The sequence below is a fragment of the Rhinatrema bivittatum genome, chromosome 9 (genome assembly GCF_901001135.1).
Source record: "Rhinatrema bivittatum chromosome 9, aRhiBiv1.1, whole genome shotgun sequence".
NCBI lineage: Eukaryota > Metazoa > Chordata > Amphibia > Gymnophiona > Rhinatrematidae > Rhinatrema > Rhinatrema bivittatum.
Window position 1 is genome coordinate 214,760,758 of NC_042623.1, and position 18,381 is coordinate 214,779,138.

Consider the following 18,381-nt stretch of genomic DNA (forward strand, 5'->3'; position numbering starts at 1 on the left):
CCTTGCAAGCCGAAGGGCATGCGAACAAATTGATACAACCCCCCTGGGGCAGCGAATGCCATCTTCTCCTGGGAACTTTTATCCAGGGGAATCTGCCAATACCCTTTCGTAAGGTCTAACGTGGTCCAGTACTGTGCAGTGCCTAGTTTTTCTACTAGCTCATCCACTCTTGGCATGGTAGGCATTGAAGCTAGAAATAGCATTCAACAACCTAAAATCAATACAGAAATAGGGTCCCATCCGCCTTTGGTACTAGAACAATGGGACTGCACCAGACACTATTGGATTCTTCAATGACCCCTAACTGTAACATCTCTTCAATCTGTCTAGTAACTTCAGCTTGCATTGCCTCTGGCAATTGATAGGGCCTCCTTCTAACCACCTCCCCTGGTGTAGTGACTATAGTATGTGTGATTAACCTTTTATGTCCAGGCAGTGGAGAGAACACATCTCCGACTTTCTTGATCACCTTTTCTATCTGTACTCTCTGAATAGGAGTTATCTCTTCTCCTATTTGTACTCCTTCCTTTCGATTCATTTCTAGTATTTGAGGGCCCAAATCTACCTCCTCTTCTGGTACTATGTCCGCGGTCATGCCCTGCCTTTCTACCCAGGGCTTGAGCAAATTTACGTGATATACCTGGGGGCATTTAAGACCCACTTTAACCTGATAATTTAGGGGCCCTAGATGTTTTAATATCTTTCTAGGACCTTTCCATTTTGTTAGAAGTTTATTGGGTGATGTAGGCACGAGTATCAGGATTGGTCTCCTTCCTGAAACTCCCTATCTCTAGCCGCTTGATCGTAATACCTCTTTTGTTGTTCCAGAGCCTGCCTCAGATTTTCTCGGACCATCCTTAATGCTGTTTCAGCATGCTGTCTCATCCCCCCAATATAGCTTATGATGTCTTGCAGGTCTGCCTCTACCCCGCTCCACTGCTCACAAAGGACGTCTAGCAAACCCGTGGTTGCCGCCCAAAAACCAATTCGAATGGAGAAAACCCTGTGGAGGCTTCTGATACCTCCCTGGTGGCAAATAACAAAAAGGGGACGAGCTGATCCCAATTACCCACATCCTTCTGTAGACAGCTATGCATCATGGCTTTCAAAGTTTGATTATAGCACTCCACTAGGCCATCTATCTGGGGATGGTAAGCAGCCTTACATGCTTAATTCCAAACTGGGCCCACAGACCTGCCAGTTCACGGGACATAAAGTTAGTTCCTCTATCTGTTAAAACTTTGTGGGGGAAGCCGAACTGACAAAAAATCCTCACTAGCTCTTGTGCAATCACTCTTGCCCCCATGGATCTCAAAGGAATGGCCCAGGGAAACCTCGGGGCATAATCCAGCACTACTAATATATATTGGTGGCCCCTCTTTCTCTTTTCTATAGGCCCAATTATATCTACCGCCACTCGGTCCATAGGTGCTTGCATCGCGGGCAAGGGTACCAAAGGGCTTTGGCGGGCACTCTCAAAGAGACCAATTGGCAGCTGGGACATTTGACAACTTAGCTTTTTCCCAGGCTATCTTCAGGGCTGGATCATTACGTTGCTCCTCCCAGAATTCAGGAAACCTTGCAAGCAGCGTCCCCATTATTTCCATAGTGTTACCCTCATCTTTTCCTTCCCACAGGTCCACTTGCCCGCATTTCTCCCTCTTTCTCTGGGCACGGGATTTGCGACTCATCCCAGGGCTCTCCACTATTTTCCCATCTTCAAAAGGAAAAACCTCCCCGATTGTCTGTTCAGGGTCTTGGGCATCTTGAGTTTGTGCTTGGGCCCTAGTGGTTACAAAGGTCTGTTTATCTTTTAGCATTTCCACCAGGTGCTTCCACTCTCTTCCTAATAGGAGAGGAATGGGTAACCCCTCTACCAGGGCCACCTCAACTACATCCTCATATGGCCCCCAACGGATTGTGACCTCATGCACCGAGTGCCATATTGTGTGTCCATGCCCACACCGTATAGCTACCTCCCCCCTTTGGGTTTGTGGAGGGTTTAATCCTACTGCCTGGGTCGTTTTCCTAGAGATAAGGGATTGATTCGTACCCGTATCTATAAGGGCTTGTACAGGTTGCTGGTTGACCTGCACCTATTGGAAATAAGGATTCTGCCCCCCTGATGTTTCCCTCCCCCCCTGCCTTGGGGGTTGGGTATATGCCACTGCCTGGCGTGGACACTGCCTCCTGAAATGTCTTGCCTCCCTGCAATTAAAATACTTCAGCAGCCCAGGCTTTCAATAGCATTCTGGGCTTCCAGCCTTTTCTTCTCGGGGTCGACCATCTTCTCCTGCCCTTCTAGGTTTCTCCCCCAGGTTCTGAGTAATCCCCTGATTCTCATCCTTCATTAGGCCTATACCCCGGGGCCCTTTCCCCCTTACGTAGGCTGGGGAGGCTCCTACAGCGGCCTCTGCCTCCAAATACCTCTCTGAGTTTACCACCGCTTTCTCCAGCCCACTCATCCCTTGGCGTACCACCCAGTTCCTCATCTTGGGTGGGAGTGCATCTATATACCATTCCAATACTACCATCTCCATAAGTTTGGTTATGGTTTTGCCCTCGGGTTCCAGCCATCTATATGCCAGATCCTTTAAATGCTGGGCTAAGTCCCAGGGTCTGTCTCTAGGCCGGAAACAGGTTTCCCTAAATTGGCGGCAATACCAGTCCTGCTTTATGCCTAACCGGTCCAAAATGGCCGTTTTCAACACCGCGTAGTTCAGAGCCTGCTCCGGTGCCAAGGCTCGGTAGGCAGCCTGTGCCTCCCCAGTTAAACATGGTGCTAACTTTGCGGTCCACTGTTCTCGGGACCATCCTGCCACAATGGCCATCCGTTCAAATGTGATGAGGAAAGCCTCGGGGTCATCCCCAGGCCCCATCTTTTCCAAATGGATATTTAATGCTTGGTCCGCTCGGCCAAGCCCAGTAGCACCCATAATTGGCTGTGGGGTACCTGTGAGTCCGGCAGTCTGCTGGGTGGCCCATAGCAGCGAGACCTTTCACTGCTCCTCCAGAAGCTGAAGCAAAGGGCGCTACTGTTGTTGTTGCTGTTCCATCTTTTGAAGCCCCTTTGCCCTTACCATGTGACAGGGTATCCGTGCCATTGGCCGGCCCCTGTCACATGGTAGGAGCACTGGCTGGCCGGCGCCATCTTTAAAGATGGTGCCGGCCATCTTTACTCATCAGCCCCTATTATACTATGGGCTGATGAGTAAAGATGGCCGGCGCCATCTTTAAAGATGGCGCCGGCCAGCCAGTGCTCCTACCATGTGACAGGGGCCGGCCAATGGCACGGATACCCTGTCACATGGTAAGGGCAAAGGGGCATCGGCGCCATTTTTTTTTAGAACAGGTGATGCCTGGGAACAGGAAATCTCTTCCCGAGGCCCCCCTGGATCTCTCCTCTCCCCGAGGCCCCCCGAGGCCCCCCTGGACCACCAGGTAAATTTTAAAAGGTTTTGGGGGGTCGATTTAAAGGGTCGGGTGGGTTTTTGTTTTTTAGCGGCTCGGGCCTCCCTAAAAAAAAAGGGTCGAGAGGGTGGGGGAGGCTAAGGGGTGGTCGATTTAAAGGGTCGGGTGGGTTTTTTTTTATCAGGCCATCTGCGCCATTTTAATTAGTGGCAGCCAAAATGGCGCCGATGGCCCAAGAGTGGGAGATCGCGCCGGGACCCCCCCTACTGGACCACCAGGTAATTTAACATTTTGGGGGGGTTCGGGAGGGTGGGGGAGGGTAAGGAATTGGTTTTAAAGGGTCGGGGTGGGTTTAGGGGTTGTTTTGGTGTGCCGGTTTTCCCGCCCTCCCCCAAATAATTCCCGTGCCCTATTTAACGATACAATACAAATGCCCCTGATGATAAATCGGGGGCATTTGTATTGTATCGTGCACTCTAACGATTTTGGACGATTTTAAAATTATCTGACGATAATTTTAATCGTTCAAAAATGATTCACATCCCTACTATATTCCATGCCTTGGACCTGTGTTAGTCCCCAGATACTATATTATATAATCATTGACTACTTTTTGCTGCTAATTGGCATCCGAAGACCAATACTTTCAATCTTAGATAACGTTTAAAGTTTCTGGCCTGCCTTCCCAGAAAGCTGTTGACCCAGCCTCCTTTCTGGCTGTTAATTAAGGGAATCAGCCCCTAAATGATTTAGATAAAAAGGTTTATGCACTATTTAAATTTTCATACCGTAATGAATAACTTGTAATATATTTTTATTTCTCCCAAAGCTACAGATTAGCACCTAAATATAATTTCCCAGCACAGTTTGAGGATGCATATGCTGTAGCGAAATACTTTCTGCAAAAAGAAGTTCTTACTGAATATGGTGTGGATCCCAATAGGATCTGTGTTGCCGGAGACAGTGCTGGAGGGAACTTGGCTGCAGCTGTAACACAGCAGGTAAAAGTATATCTGTTTTCTTCAGGTTATTTTTAATTTTTGGATACCAGGGCAGCACGGCAAGAAAGTAGTTGAGACATTTAGACAAATTCCTTTTGTTTAGTTTGACCACATGTCCAGGGAATCAAGCTGAGTTGCATGGATGGAAATGTTCTGATTTCTCTATTGAAATTCCCTAAGAAAAGAAGGGTTGCATCTCCCTTCATACAAAGGGGCTAAAACCAGGACTGACTCAATTTGTCCCCCCTGGAATTGAAGCTGCATTGTCATCCTTTCGCAGACCTTAGAAAATCCGTCGGTAATGGGGGGCGAGGGGCGAAGCCGGGGGAGGGCCTGCGAAAGCCGGCAGCCATCGCACCACTGCGGTGCACTGGCTGCCGGCTTTCGCACCGAATAACTACACCATAAAAGGTGTAGTTATTTGGTGCGAAACTGGCGACGATGGGTCCTTACCTTTCGTGCCAGCGATGTCTGCCCAGCGTTGGCCCAGGTGCTGCCCCGACTCCTCCTCTTCCGGGGCCGACTCTGCCCCAGCTCCACCCCCATTTAGTGATCGCACGCGAAAAGGGACTTTTCGCGTGCGATCACTTTTGAAAATGACCACCATGGTTAGTTGGAGCCTTATGAAAGTAAGGGCCTCTTCACTAGGCCTATGCTTCTCTTAGTAGAGGACATGCTGAGATTGTCAGAGTTGTGAGTGGACTGAACCATTTGCTAAGGCAATCTCCTCAAAGAGTTGCCACAATGCTATAGTCATGGGTTTGGTCATAGAAGCCCGAGAATATTCTGATCAGAGGGTTTTATAGCTGAATAAAAAAGTCTGCCATCTTTATGCAGGAGTTTGTGAAAGGGGGAAATCTACCTTCTGTCCCCGGTGTTGTCATAGTGAATATAGCGGGTCACACAGAAAAGTCTCTGTAGTGGTGCCTTTGATAATAATAAGCTGTTCCCGAGGGATTTATAAGTGGAGTCCATTCTTAAGGAGTAAACCTCTCACTCTGGGTTTGTCTTTCTATGAGAGAAACAAGATCCTCCTGATCTGAGTTCTATGTATGTACAAAGATCTTTGCAGGAGGAGCAAGAATTAAGTATCAGGTGCCTGCCCAGAGGTAACCAGTAGTATGGAAAGAGGAGAGGAGAAAAGGCTCCTGGTGTTATGATCAAGTACAATGGACTAAGCCCAGTTATTTAGTAGTGCTCCCCAGCTTAAAGCTGAAACCAGAGAGGGAGCTACGTGAAGTTTTAAATTTATTCCAGGCACTATAATATGCATTTTGTCACATAAATCCTTAATTGATTAAATAGATTTACTAATTCAGGATTGACATGAGTGAAGCAGCATATAACATGCTATTACTGGGCATTAATATATTTTTCCCATTTAGACCTAGATAACTCAGCAATTATTTTCTTAGAAATATGACCAAATGTGTAACCAACATTTAAAATTTTTTGTCAATCAATTAGGACAAAATGATGCTTGTACAATTTGTGCCAGTTCTTTGGGATGTGTATTCATTTTAAATGATTGGGTAAAATGTGACAAGAAGCAAAGCGGAAGCCGATCCAGTTGGCTGTATAGCAGTAAAAACAAAGAGAATTGGTAGTTGAAACGCCCTTTATTTAATGATGCCCGACTCTGGCCGAGTTTCGCTCTCTTTCATAGAGCTGCCTCAGGGGCAACTGAAAACCACATATAAGACAATTAAAATCTCACAAACGATTAAAATCAATAAACATATATAAGTGAACAAACATAAAACTAAAATTAAAACATACAAATGTAAATGGAAACATAATGTTACGCAGACATATGTGAAATCATACATATGAAATCATAAATGGAAACACTGTGCTAATACATAAACAATGTAGTGTTGGAAAAAACAGTGTTGGTAATACAATGTGCTGATCATGTAAAAAAATGAATGCTCACTCTATTGGAACAGGACTGATATCTGTAGGGCAATTGCCACAAAGAATTGTAGACTCATGAAATATCTGTATAAAGCAAATCAATAATATCAGCAAACTCTGTGCTACAATTTAAAAGAGACAAAAATTCCCTCCAAAATTGAATATTAGCTAGTCAAATATCAATATGCATCTGACCAACATTAAAATGAAAAAACTTATGATTAAAGACTTCCTGCAAAAATTAATAAAATGAAGATCTTGTTTCCTCAAAAAAACCTAATTTAAATATCCTCAATTAAAACATCAGTGCAGTGTCAAAATCATATCTATACAATGATATTATCAATATAAAACCTAACCAATAATAGACAGAAATAACCACAACTTCAACCATAAAATATTATCATAAAAAGCAATTAAAATCAAAAGAAACCCAAAATGGCATAAAATATATGTGTAAAAGACTTTGGCATCGATCGTGCACATAGTAGATGAATATTTGTTGATTAGGCGATCTTATATTAAAGTAGTGAACCAACAATATCATTGGAGAAATGAATTATATGCTGCATTAATTATATCAGATGTATGCCTCTAAAAAAACAATGACGCTGTTTTTCTTCAGCTGTCAGGTGGCTATGACCTAGCTGCATAGGCTCCTCCCTGCATTCTGGTGATGCCCCAGAAGTTGTAGGAGCGACCACTGGGCGAGAAAAAGTCAGGGCCAGGGAAACTGAGCGATGGCCTGGCTTAAATTCCTTAGCACATTATTGTAATCGTCGATCGATCCGACCTTCCAGTTCAATGAGTGCCTCGAGGTCATCTGGGAGCTCCCGCATGGCTAACATCCTTTATGCAGGGAGACAACCCTTCTAGGAAGATACCATGCAGGCTGTCCTCACGCATCCCAGTTTGGACGCCAAAGTACGGAACTCTACTGCGAAGTCGGCCAGGGTGCGTGAGCCTTGGCGGAGGTTAAGCAATTCAGAGGTGGCTGTAGACTGGCGACCCAGCTCATCGAATACTTGATGGACGAACCAAGGCAAGTCTCCCAGAATGGAATCTCCACGCTCCCAAAGTGGAGATGCCCAGGCCAGGCCTTTACCATCCAGTAAGGAGAGAATGAAGGACGTCTTAACTCAGTCTTTGGGAAACTGCTGTTCCAGCAAGAACCTTATGAAGCAGTGATTCAGGAACCCCCGGCAATGCTTGGATTCTCCGGAAAATCGAGGTGGAGCAGGCATATGGGTCACAGGAGTAGGAGCTACTGGAACCGCCGGGGGAGAGGTGGCAGCCCCGTGTCCAGAGGCGGAATCCAGGCTAGTTACCAGGCGCTCTACTGTAGCAGACAAGGTTTCCAGGGATTTCTGCAGCTGCAGTAGTCATTGAGCCAGGCCCGAAATAACCTGGAGGCTAGACAAGTCTACCGGGTCCATGGCCTTCACAAACTGTTACGGTTGTGGACCCCTGAGCCGGAGTGAGTGGTGATGACCGCCGAGACTCTGCCCTCAATGGAACTCGTCTCAGGGAGGAGGCACTAGTGAAGAAAAGAACTCACGTGGAATGGTTCCAAGGGATCAGGCAGGATGGCCCTCCGAGGAGTGGATAGCCTATGAACGGAGAAGAGCCCCCGAGGAGCGGGTACTCAGAGCGTTCACCCAGCGAGACAGGAACCGAAACTTCACGAAGAGGCGGAATGAAGTCCAGGCAGAAGATACAGGGCAGACAGCGATGCAGAATGGAGTCCAGGCAGAAGATCCGGGGCAGGCAGCATAGATGCCCCAGAAGATGCGGAATGAAGACACAGGCCAAAGGTCAGGACGGGCAGCAGACAAGCAGAGGCGAGAAGATGAGCAGAGGTCAAACCTGGAGATCAAGCCGAAGACTGGGTACAGAAACAAGAGCAGGAACTTCGGAGGCAAGACAGGAACACAGAGGCAAGGCAGGAACACAGAGGCAAGGCAGGCACTTCGGAGGCAAGACAGGCACTTCGGAGGCAAGGCAGGAGAACAGCCAGGCAGCAACAGAAAAGACCTGTTGCGAAGGCAATGTGAGAGTGCAGCTGTGGGGTTTAAATACCCCTCCTAGCAGATGTCATTTTCTGGGGTCGATTCTCCCGCCTTGGCCCCTTTAAGAGGCGGGGCCTCCCACACGTGCGCGTCAGGGGAGGCCCTGACTCTGGCTGGGAGGAAGACACTGCTAGAGCCTCGCGGTCCAGCGTTCATGGCCTGCCGCGGAGGGAGGGCCATCGCACCAGGCAAACACAGGAGGTAGGAGGGACTGGCCGGGAGCTGCTGCGGCCAGGCGCTGCAACAGAGTGAACCAGTGAGCATGTGTATGAGTGTGAATCAGTGAATATGTGTGTGAGCCAGAATGTGTGACAAATTGAGCATATGTTTGCGAGAGAGAATGTGAGCTAGTGAGCATGTGTGTGAGAGTGTGAGCCAGTGAGCATGTGTGTAAGAGAGAATATAAGGGAGTTTGTTTGAGAATGATGATGTGTAGAGAGTAAGAACATAAGAACATAAGAAAATGCCATACTGGGTCAGACCAAGGGTCCATCAAGCCCAGCATCCTGTTTCAAACAGTGGCCAATCCAGGCCATAAGAACCTGGCAAGTACCCAAAAACTAAGTCTATTCCATGTTACCATTGCTAATGGCAGTGGCTATTCTCTAATTGAACTTAATAGCAAGTAATGGACTTCTCCTCCAAGAGCTTATCCAATCCTTTTTTAAACACAGCTATACTAACTGCACTAACCACATCCTCTGGCAACAAATTCCAGAGTTTAATTGTGCGTTGAGTAAAAAAGAACTTTCTCCGATTAGTTTTAAATGTGCCCCATGCTAACTTCATGGAGTGCCCCCTAGTCTTTCTACTATCCGAAAGAGTAAATAACCGATTCACATCTTCCCGTTCTAGACCTCTCATGATTTTAAACATCTCTATCATATCCCCCCTCAGTCGTCTCTTCTCCAAGCTGAAAAGTCCTAACCTCTTTAGTCTTTCCTCATAGGGGAGGTGTTCCATTCCCTTTATCATTTTGGTAACCCTTCTCTGTACCTTCTCCATCGCAATTATATCTTTTTTGAGATGCGGCGACCAGAACTGTACACAGTATTCAAGGTGCGGTCTCACCATGGAGCGATACAGAGGCATTATGACATTTTCCGTTTTATTCACCATTCCCTTTCTAATAATTCCCAAAATTCTGTTTGCTTTTTTGACTGCCGCAGCACACTGAACCGACGATTTCAATGTGTTATCCACTATGACACCTAAATCTCTTTCTTGGGTTGTAGCACCTAATATGGAACCCAACATTATGTAATTATAGCATGGGTTATTTTCCCCTATATGCATCACCTTGCACTTATCCACATTAAATTTCATCTGCCATTTGGATGCCCAATTTTCCAGTCTCACAAGGTCTTCCTGCAATTTATCACAATCTGCTTGTGATTTAACTACTCTGAACAATTTTGTGTCATCTGCAAATTTGATTATCTCACTCGTCGTATTTCTTTCCAGATCATTTATAAATATATTGAAAAGTAAGGGTCCCAATACAGATCCCTGAGGCACTCCACTGTCCACTCCTTTCCACTGAGAAAATTGTCCATTTAATCCTACTCTCTGTTTCCTGTCTTTTAGCCAGTTTGCAATCCACGAAAGGACATCGCCACCTATCCCATGACTTTTTACTTTTCCTAGAAGCCTCTCATGAGGAACTTTGTCAAACGCCTTCTGAAAATCCAAGTACACTATATCTACCGGTTCACCTTTATCCACATGTTTATTAACTCCTTCAAAAAAGTGTATATATGAGAGAGAGGAGAAAGTTTGTGCTTATCTCCCAGTTCTGACTAATCCAAAATCATCTCAGGGTGACTGGAATGTAAAGTTCCCAGGTATGGAGAGCAGGTAGATTTTTTTTAGCCTTAGTTTTAATTATTGGGTGTTATTTGATGTGTCTGCTGTTTTAAAATATTTTATTGATATTTGGGAAATTTTAAAAAATGTTATATTTTTTAACTTTATATTTATAAATTTTCAATATAATCAACAAAGTATCCATCCACTTTGTATAGAAACCTGATAGAAAGAAAACACAAAGCGCAAAGCCATATGTTGTGTTTTTATTCATTGAATGTTCTATTCATCAGTTATTCAGAAATATTTATTCTTTTTGTGGTTATGATTGACATTCTATATTTCTTGATTTTATTGTTTTCTATTTAACGAGAAATAGTGATGTTTCTGCTTTTTCATTATTGCACTGCAAACAATTTGACTTGTTGCAGTCTTCCGTTCAGTTTTTGTCTGCATGTTTCTATTTAAACCTTATTGTCTCTATATTCTGTATTTGGTGAGTGTTTATCTGTGTTCTGAATGTGTGACTGAGGTGAGGTTTCTGTTAGCATGTAGTTTCTGTGTAGGGATCTAAAGCAGTTTGGCTTGTTCTGTTTTCCTAATAGCAGGTGCATTGGTGTTTTAGGGCCTGGAGTAATATTTGCTGTATTGCCTTTCATAGGTAGGGTTGTTGCTGTTTGCTGGTAGTTGGTGCTGTTTTCATATAAGAGATTTACCATATTGTAATTCAGTTTATGCAAAGCTTTCTAGAGCGGAGCCTATACTCAACATGCTTTACAATATGTTTAATATCATATGGCTGCAGGTGTCTTTTTTTGCAGTTATCTGGTTGATAACTCAGCAGTGCATGTAAATATACATGTTGTATGTGATATTTTTACCTTAAAAGACTGTAATTTGATGTTCTTTTCATGTAAAATCTGTGACTATAAATGCATAATTTTTAATTGTGTAGGGAAGAGTGAGCACTGAGATGTGTGAAAGGCTATAAGATTCACCTATGGCGCCTAATACCCTTGCACCAGCCCCGACTGTACTGGCGCCACAAGAGAAAGCAGAATTCAATTTAGAGCTGTGCTGCTTTGGGTTAGCGGCTCTCCTCAGTCTTGGCCTGGGTGTTGCGGAGGTGGACCCTTGGCCCTAGGTGGAGTTGATTCTACCCCTGGGGAAACCCCCTCGGGTCTCCACTGTTGGGAGGCGGAGCAGACCAGGAAGCGGAGGCCGACTGCAGCTTCACCAATACCAGCCCTCGTTCCCTGCAGGATGAGCCCTTGGGTAACAGGTCCGGCTGGTTTTGGGCGGGCCTCTGTGTGGTTGATCCCGAGGAAGGTGTTCAGAACAGGGAGCCAGGAAGCAGCTAAGACACAGGGTCTGAAGGAGCTGAGTTCTCGACAAGGCCTGGATCCAAAAGCCTGGACAGGCTGAGGCAGGCTAGAGAACAGGATCAAGTTAAGACCAGACTTGTAAGTAGGCAGAAGCCTAAAAGAGGCCAAGTCCACATAATGTGCTGGAGGCAGAGTCGGGTCCAAGCTGGAATCATGACAGGCAGCTGGAAACAAAGTCAGGTGCTGACTGAAGTTAGGGCAGGCAGCTGAAGATGAAGTCGAGTACAGGCTGAAGTCAGGGCAGGTGGCTGGAGCCGGGATGAAGTCAGGGCAGGTGCCTGGAGACAAAGTCGAGTACAGGCTGAAGTTAGGGCAGGCGGCTGGAGATGGAGGTCAAGGTATGAGTACAGGTCATAGCCGGGAAGCCGTCCAAAACATGGTCAAGAGTGAGCGAGGGTCAAAGCCAGGAATCCGTCCAAAAGCGTAGTCAGGAGTAGCAAGGATCAAAGCCAGGGATCCATCCAAAATAATCAGTTCCAGTGGTACTGGAACTCGGGAACTGGAAACAGGAATGCAGGACTGGAACAAATGAGCACAGGAGCAGGAACAGGAATGAAGGAGTAGAAACTAAGTACACGACAAATGTGGAGACCTGTTGCTAAGACAAAGACCAAGTGGCGGGGCCTGCCTTAAATAGCAGGGCCCAGCGACATCATCATCCGGGGCCGCAAGAGTTATCGCCGTGGCCCCTTTAAAGTCGAGAGAGGCACGCACGCCTAAGGCAAATGGCTGAGATTTCGAGGTGACAGTGTCTCCCCTATGGACATGTTGGAAGACCCGATTGGGACCAGAGGAGGCTGCGGAAAAGCCAGAGGAACCTGGGGACGTAATAGGAACACGGGCGCTTAGTCTGCTGCTTACCGCTGCTAGAGAGGAAGGGCCAAGTCCGGGGCCCGGGCGCCGGGGGTGAGTAGGGCTGGTTGCAGGCCTGCCGTGGCCAGGACATGAAACACCGGACAAGTTTCTCTTTTTATAAGTCCAGGAAACAGTATGGATCATTTCTAGTCCCTTCTCCCATGGAATAGGTAGGCAGAGCAGAGCCTGGGGAATCATAAAAGCAGCAGATTGGGTAGCACACAATCAATAGGAATGCACTGGAGTGGTGGGAGGGTGGCAAAGAAGCGGATGCTAGCTCCAGGCACAGGATGAGAGGAGGTGAACCAGGAGGAAGTGCCTGTATAGTGTTTGGGAGGCTTCTGTCTGAGGTGACTGGACTGAGCTCTGAGAGGAGTAGTTGGCTGTGGAACCCAAGTTTCTTGGAGAGTGGGATTTGGAAAGAGAGTGGGCTGTTGCAGAATGGGGAAGGGCTGGCAGCAAACAAAAACTTTACACCATGATGTGGCAGTGCTGGGGTGGACACATTTACTGTGTGAGCACATATGGAGGAACAACAGTAGCGTGTCTGAGTATGTGTGCGTCTGTGTCAGAGTGAGTATGTGTGGGTGTCTGTCTCTCTGACACAGAAACACATTGTCTCTCTCTCTCTCTCTCTGTCTGACTTTTTGTCTGAGACCACATGTAGGTCTGTGAGAATGTGTGTGTCTGTGTGTATGTGCCAGTAAAGTTTCTGCAATCTAAAAATATGTTTGTGTGACTATGTAAGAACATAAGAACATAAGTTATGCCATACCTGGACAGACCAAGGGTCCATCAAGCCCAGTATCCTGTTTCCAACAGTGGTCAATTTAAGTATCCAAACATAAGATAAATCACAAGCTACTATTGCTTATTAATTATTGTAATAGTAGTTTTTGGATTTTTCCTCTAAGAACTTAACTAAAACTTTTAAAACCCAGTTACACTAACAGCTGTAATCACATCCTCTGACAATGAATTCCAGAGCATAACTATGTGCTGAGTGAAAAAGAATTTTCTTCGATTTGATTTAAATGAGCTACTTGCTAACTTCTTGGAGTGCCCCCGGGTCCTTCTATTATCTGAGAGACTAAATAACCAATTTACCTTAACTTGCTCAAGTCCTTTCATGATTTTGTAGACTTCTATCATAGCCCCCTCAGTCGTCTCTTCTCCAAACTGAACAGACCTAACTTCTTTAGTCTTTCCTCATCAGGCAGCTGTTCCATTCCCTTATCATTTTGGTCGCCTTTCTCTGCACTTTCTCCAGTGCAGCTATATCTTTTTTGAGATGCGTTGACCAGAATTTCACACAGTATTCAAGATGCTATCTCACCATAGTTTAGAGCAATACAGAGGCATTATGACATCCTCCGTTTTATTTGCCATTCTCTTCCTAATAATTCCTAACATTCTGTTTGCTTTTTTGATCGCTACAACACACTAAGCCAACAATGTCAATGTATTATCCACTATGATTCCTAGATCTCTTTTCTGGGTGGTAACTCCTATCATTGTGAAACTACAGCAAGGGTTATTTTATCCTTTGCACTTGTCCACATTAAAATTCATCTGTCATTTGGAAACTCAATCTTCCAGTCTCACAAGGTCCTCCTGCAATTCATCACAATCTGCTTGAGATTTAACTATGCATAATTTTGTATCATCCGCAAATTTGATTACCTCACTCATCGTACCCCTTTCCAGATCATTTATAAATATATTAAAAAGCACCGGTCCAAGTACAGATCTCTGAGGCACTCCACTGTTTACGTTTTTCCACTGTGAAAACTGACCATTTAATCCTACTCTCTGTTTCCTATCTTTTAACCAACTTGCAATCCACAAAAGTACATCGCCTCCTATCCCATGACTTTTTAGTTTTCTTAGAAGCCTCCCATGTGGGACTTTGTTGAATGCCTTCTGAATATCCAAATACACCACATCTACTGGTTTACCTTTGTCCACATGTTTATTCACCCGTTCAAAAAATAGTAGGAGATTGGTGAGGCAAGACTTCCCTTGGGTAAATTCATGTTGGCTGTGTCCCATCAAACCGTGTCCATCTAAATGTTTTGTATTTTTATTTTTTATAACAGTTGCCATGATTTTTTCTGGCACTGAAATCAGGCTCACTGGTCTATAGTTTCCCGGATCTTCCCAGATCCTTTTTTTTTTTTTTGTATTTAAACTTTATTGAAATTTTCCAATATCACAGCAGAAACAGTCAGCAGCAAAAACAAACTACATAACACCAATACAGTCATAAGAGTCAAGACTGTTATGCAAAAATATAGCAATAACAAAAACCCCAACCGCCCCTCCCTACCCCCCCACCCCCCATCTCCCTCTGCAGACTCATCAATAAATCCAGACGTCATAAGTGTTCAAATGACACAAGTGTCCAGTGGCCTGTACCAGTGTCCTGCCACAGGAATCCCCCTCAGCGTTATGAGCGTCTTCAGCTGTGGTACTCAAGTGCCCGGTGTTGTCCAAAGCTCAAATGTCCCCCGTAACACAAAACAGAGTATACACATAAACTTGCAATGAATGCTCCATACCGAATGATATGACCCAACTCAGCATTTCCAGGAAAGGGTCGAACAACTATACAGTTCCCACCAGCCCACAAAGTGAGGTACCTATTACCATCGTCATGTTCCCCTTATGGTATACCTACTGGGGACTGAAGTGGTTTCCATATCTTAACATGTTTATCTGTCTGATCATGCAGTATCGCCGTTAAATAATCAAGTCTCCTATGTTTTTGTAATTTCTCAAATATCTCCAGTAAGGTGGGAACCCGGGTTGACTTCCAAGATTGTGCGATGGCTAAGCGAGTGGCCAGCAAGATGTTCGTGCTCAATTTGTGTTGTAACTTATTAAGAAAGGCGCTCGGTACATTCAGTAAAGCGGTAATGGGTGTCAAGGAGAGGGATACTCCAAACATCTGAGTGAGCCACCCACTCACAGCACGCCAGAGGGGCTGCAACACTTTACACTCCCACCAAATATGGTAAAAGGAGCCAACCTCCCCACAATGCCTCCAGCACAATGGCGATACCGCAGGATATATAACGTGGAGTTTCGCTGGGTCCAGATACCAGCGATAGAGCATTTTATAGCTTTGTTCCTGCAATCGAGCAGATATAGAGCATTTACCAGCTTGTTGATAAATCTGGTTCCTCAGATTAGCCGACAAGTGTACACCCAAGTCCCGCTCCCACTGAGCTATGTGGTGAGAAATGGGGCCTTCCCCGGTTGTAAGTATGGTATACACCTTGGATACCACCTTAGACATACGATCTGCCCCTATACACATGTTCTCAAATAGAGATCTGGACGGCCTCATAGATTGTTTAATGCGTATATCCTGTAAGAAGTGCCTAATTTGGGCATAAGGCAAGAAAACATTAGCTGGTAATTGATATATAGTCCGCAATTGCTCCAGAGTCATGATTTCCCCTTCCTGAAGCAATTGACCCAAGGTTATTATTCCCAATTGTTGCCATTCCCTAAACTGTTTAGAATGGTGACCCATCTCAAACTTTCGATTGTAAGCTATATATGTCTGATAATAATACTGATGTATCCCCACTACCCTTCCTCTAAATTTTTCCCAAACCAGAAGGGTAGATTCGAGAGACCACGGCATGCATATAAGGCTCATCCAAGAATTCCTGGGTTGCCATGGCAGGGCTGCCATTGGAACACTTCCTAGCATAAACTGACCCGCTTGCACCCACTGCTTGGGATAGACAGTATTATTCATATCAATGACGGCTTTCAATTGTGCCGCTGCATAGTAAGCTTGGAGATCAGGAACTCCCAAACCGCCCATCTTCCGATTCCGATATAGTATGTGTCTGGCGACCCTAGGGGGCCTCTTGCGCCAAATAAATTGGAAAAGCTTCCTTTGGATCTTACGTAAAAATGAATTGGAAAGTGGTATAGGTAGGGTGGTGAAAAGATATAAGAAACGAGGTAACACATTCATTTTAATTATCGCTATCCTCCCTAACCAAGAGTAAGACCCCTTATGCCACTTATCTAAATCTCGGTCCACTGCTTTGGAAAGCTTTGCATAGTTAAGGTTATGAAGGTCTTCCAGCTTATTGCTAATGTGGATACCCAGATATTTCAATGTTGTTTTGGCCCAGCGAAAGGAAAAGGAACTGGAAATATATTGTATGTCCTCCGGGGGCAGATTGATGCTTAAAAGTTCCGATTTTTCTATATTCACTTTAAACCCGGACACCCCGCTGAACCGCATCAATTCAGATTCCACAGCCTTAAGCGAGCGAGTGGGATGGGATAAGGTGAACATGATATCGTCAGCGAACAAAGACAGTTTAAATGCCCGATCTCCCAGCGGGATGCCCAATACCTCATCAGCGCCCCGAATAGTGATGGCAAAGGGTTCTAGAAAGATAGCGAACAATAGAGGGGAGAGTGGACATCCCTGTCTGGTGCCCCTCTGAATGGCAAAACGATCTCCATACCCCCCGTTAACCTTAACTGCCGCTTGTGGGGCATTGTATAATTGGTGAATCCAATTCATAAAGAAAGGCCCAAAATTCATCTGCGTGAGGGTATGAAACAAAAAAGGCCAATGGACCATGTCGAAGGCCTTCTCTGCATCTATGGACAGCAACGCAATGGGGATCTGCTCTTTCTTGGCCCACCAAACCAGGTCCAAAATTTTCCGCACGTTGTCGGCTGCCATTCTATGAGGGACAAACCCCACCTGATCCGAATGAATTAAATTAGGAAGGTAGTTATTGAGCCGTAAAGCCAATAGCCTAGCTAAGATTTTTAAATCTTGATTAATTAAAGAAATTGGCCGATAAGAGCCACAGATAGTGGGGTCTCTGCCTGGCTTCGGGAGAACGGTGATGCCTGCCGTGTTAGATTGGGCATATAACGTGCCACCAGTACGCAAGTAATTAAAGAAGTCAGTAAGGTGAGGGCTGAGACATTCCGTCAACGATTTATAATATTCCCCAGATAAACCATCCAGCCCAGGGGATTTTCCATTTTTAAGGGATTTAATCACCCACTGAACTTCTGCACTTGTGATAGGTGCGTCCAAAGCTTGTTGTTGGGGCGTACTCAAGGCTGGTAACGATATGCCCTACAAATATGTGACAATGTCCTCTTCCTTAACCTGAGTATTACACTGATAAAGCGTGGCGTAAAAATCAGTAAAACATTGTCGAATTTCAACAGGATTCCTAGTTAGTTTCCCCGCTGTAGTTTTAATTTTGGTAATTATACTGGTCGCCAAGCGCGCCTTCATTTGCTGAGCTAAAACTTTCCCCGCCTTATCACTACCTTCATAAAATTTTTGGTGCATTCTCTCTAGATTGTGGGCCAGCTGTCTATCGAAAAGAGTAGCCAATTGGTGCCTAGCCTCCGTCAGTAATCTATAAACCTGGTTGGATTGGGTTTGGTAATGGCGCTCGGACAGTCTGGCTATATCCGCCTGTAATTGCTGGAATTTACTTTCCCTGGCTCTCTTGTCCGCCGCTGCCTGGGCTATACACTGGCCCCTTGCTATCGCCTTCGAACACTCCCACAGGCAGCCCTCAGAGATGTCTGGGGTGGCATTTAGTTGAAAATATTCTTTAAGTTTCTGGGACAAGTGCTGTAGAAAAGTTTTTTGTTTCAATAAGGAGACATTCAATCTCCAATATATCTGACCGCCCTGTCCTCTTTGGGACTGTAAATCGAACCACACCATCCCATGATCTGACCAGGTGATGGGTTCTATTTCAGTCGAACCTGTCCTAGAGAGCAAACATTTATGCACGAGAAAGAAGTCCAAACGAGAATAAGATGTGTGGGGCTTAGAGTAATATGTGTAGGACCGAGTTCTTGGATTATGATGGCGCCACAAGTCCACTAAGTTTTCACACTTCATAATATCCCGTAATA

The 18,381-nt window shown here is 45.3% G+C and overlaps 1 protein-coding gene across 1 annotated transcript in view; it reads left to right on the forward strand.

Annotated features, from left to right (window-relative positions):
• Positions 1–18,381, forward strand: part of AADAC (arylacetamide deacetylase) — a 73,623-nt gene that overhangs the window by 46,051 nt on the left and 9,191 nt on the right. The window contains exon 4 of the mRNA XM_029616182.1: positions 4,241–4,412. Coding sequence (XP_029472042.1) covers positions 4,241–4,412 — 172 coding nt within the window. The remainder of the gene's footprint in view (positions 1–4,240; positions 4,413–18,381) is intronic.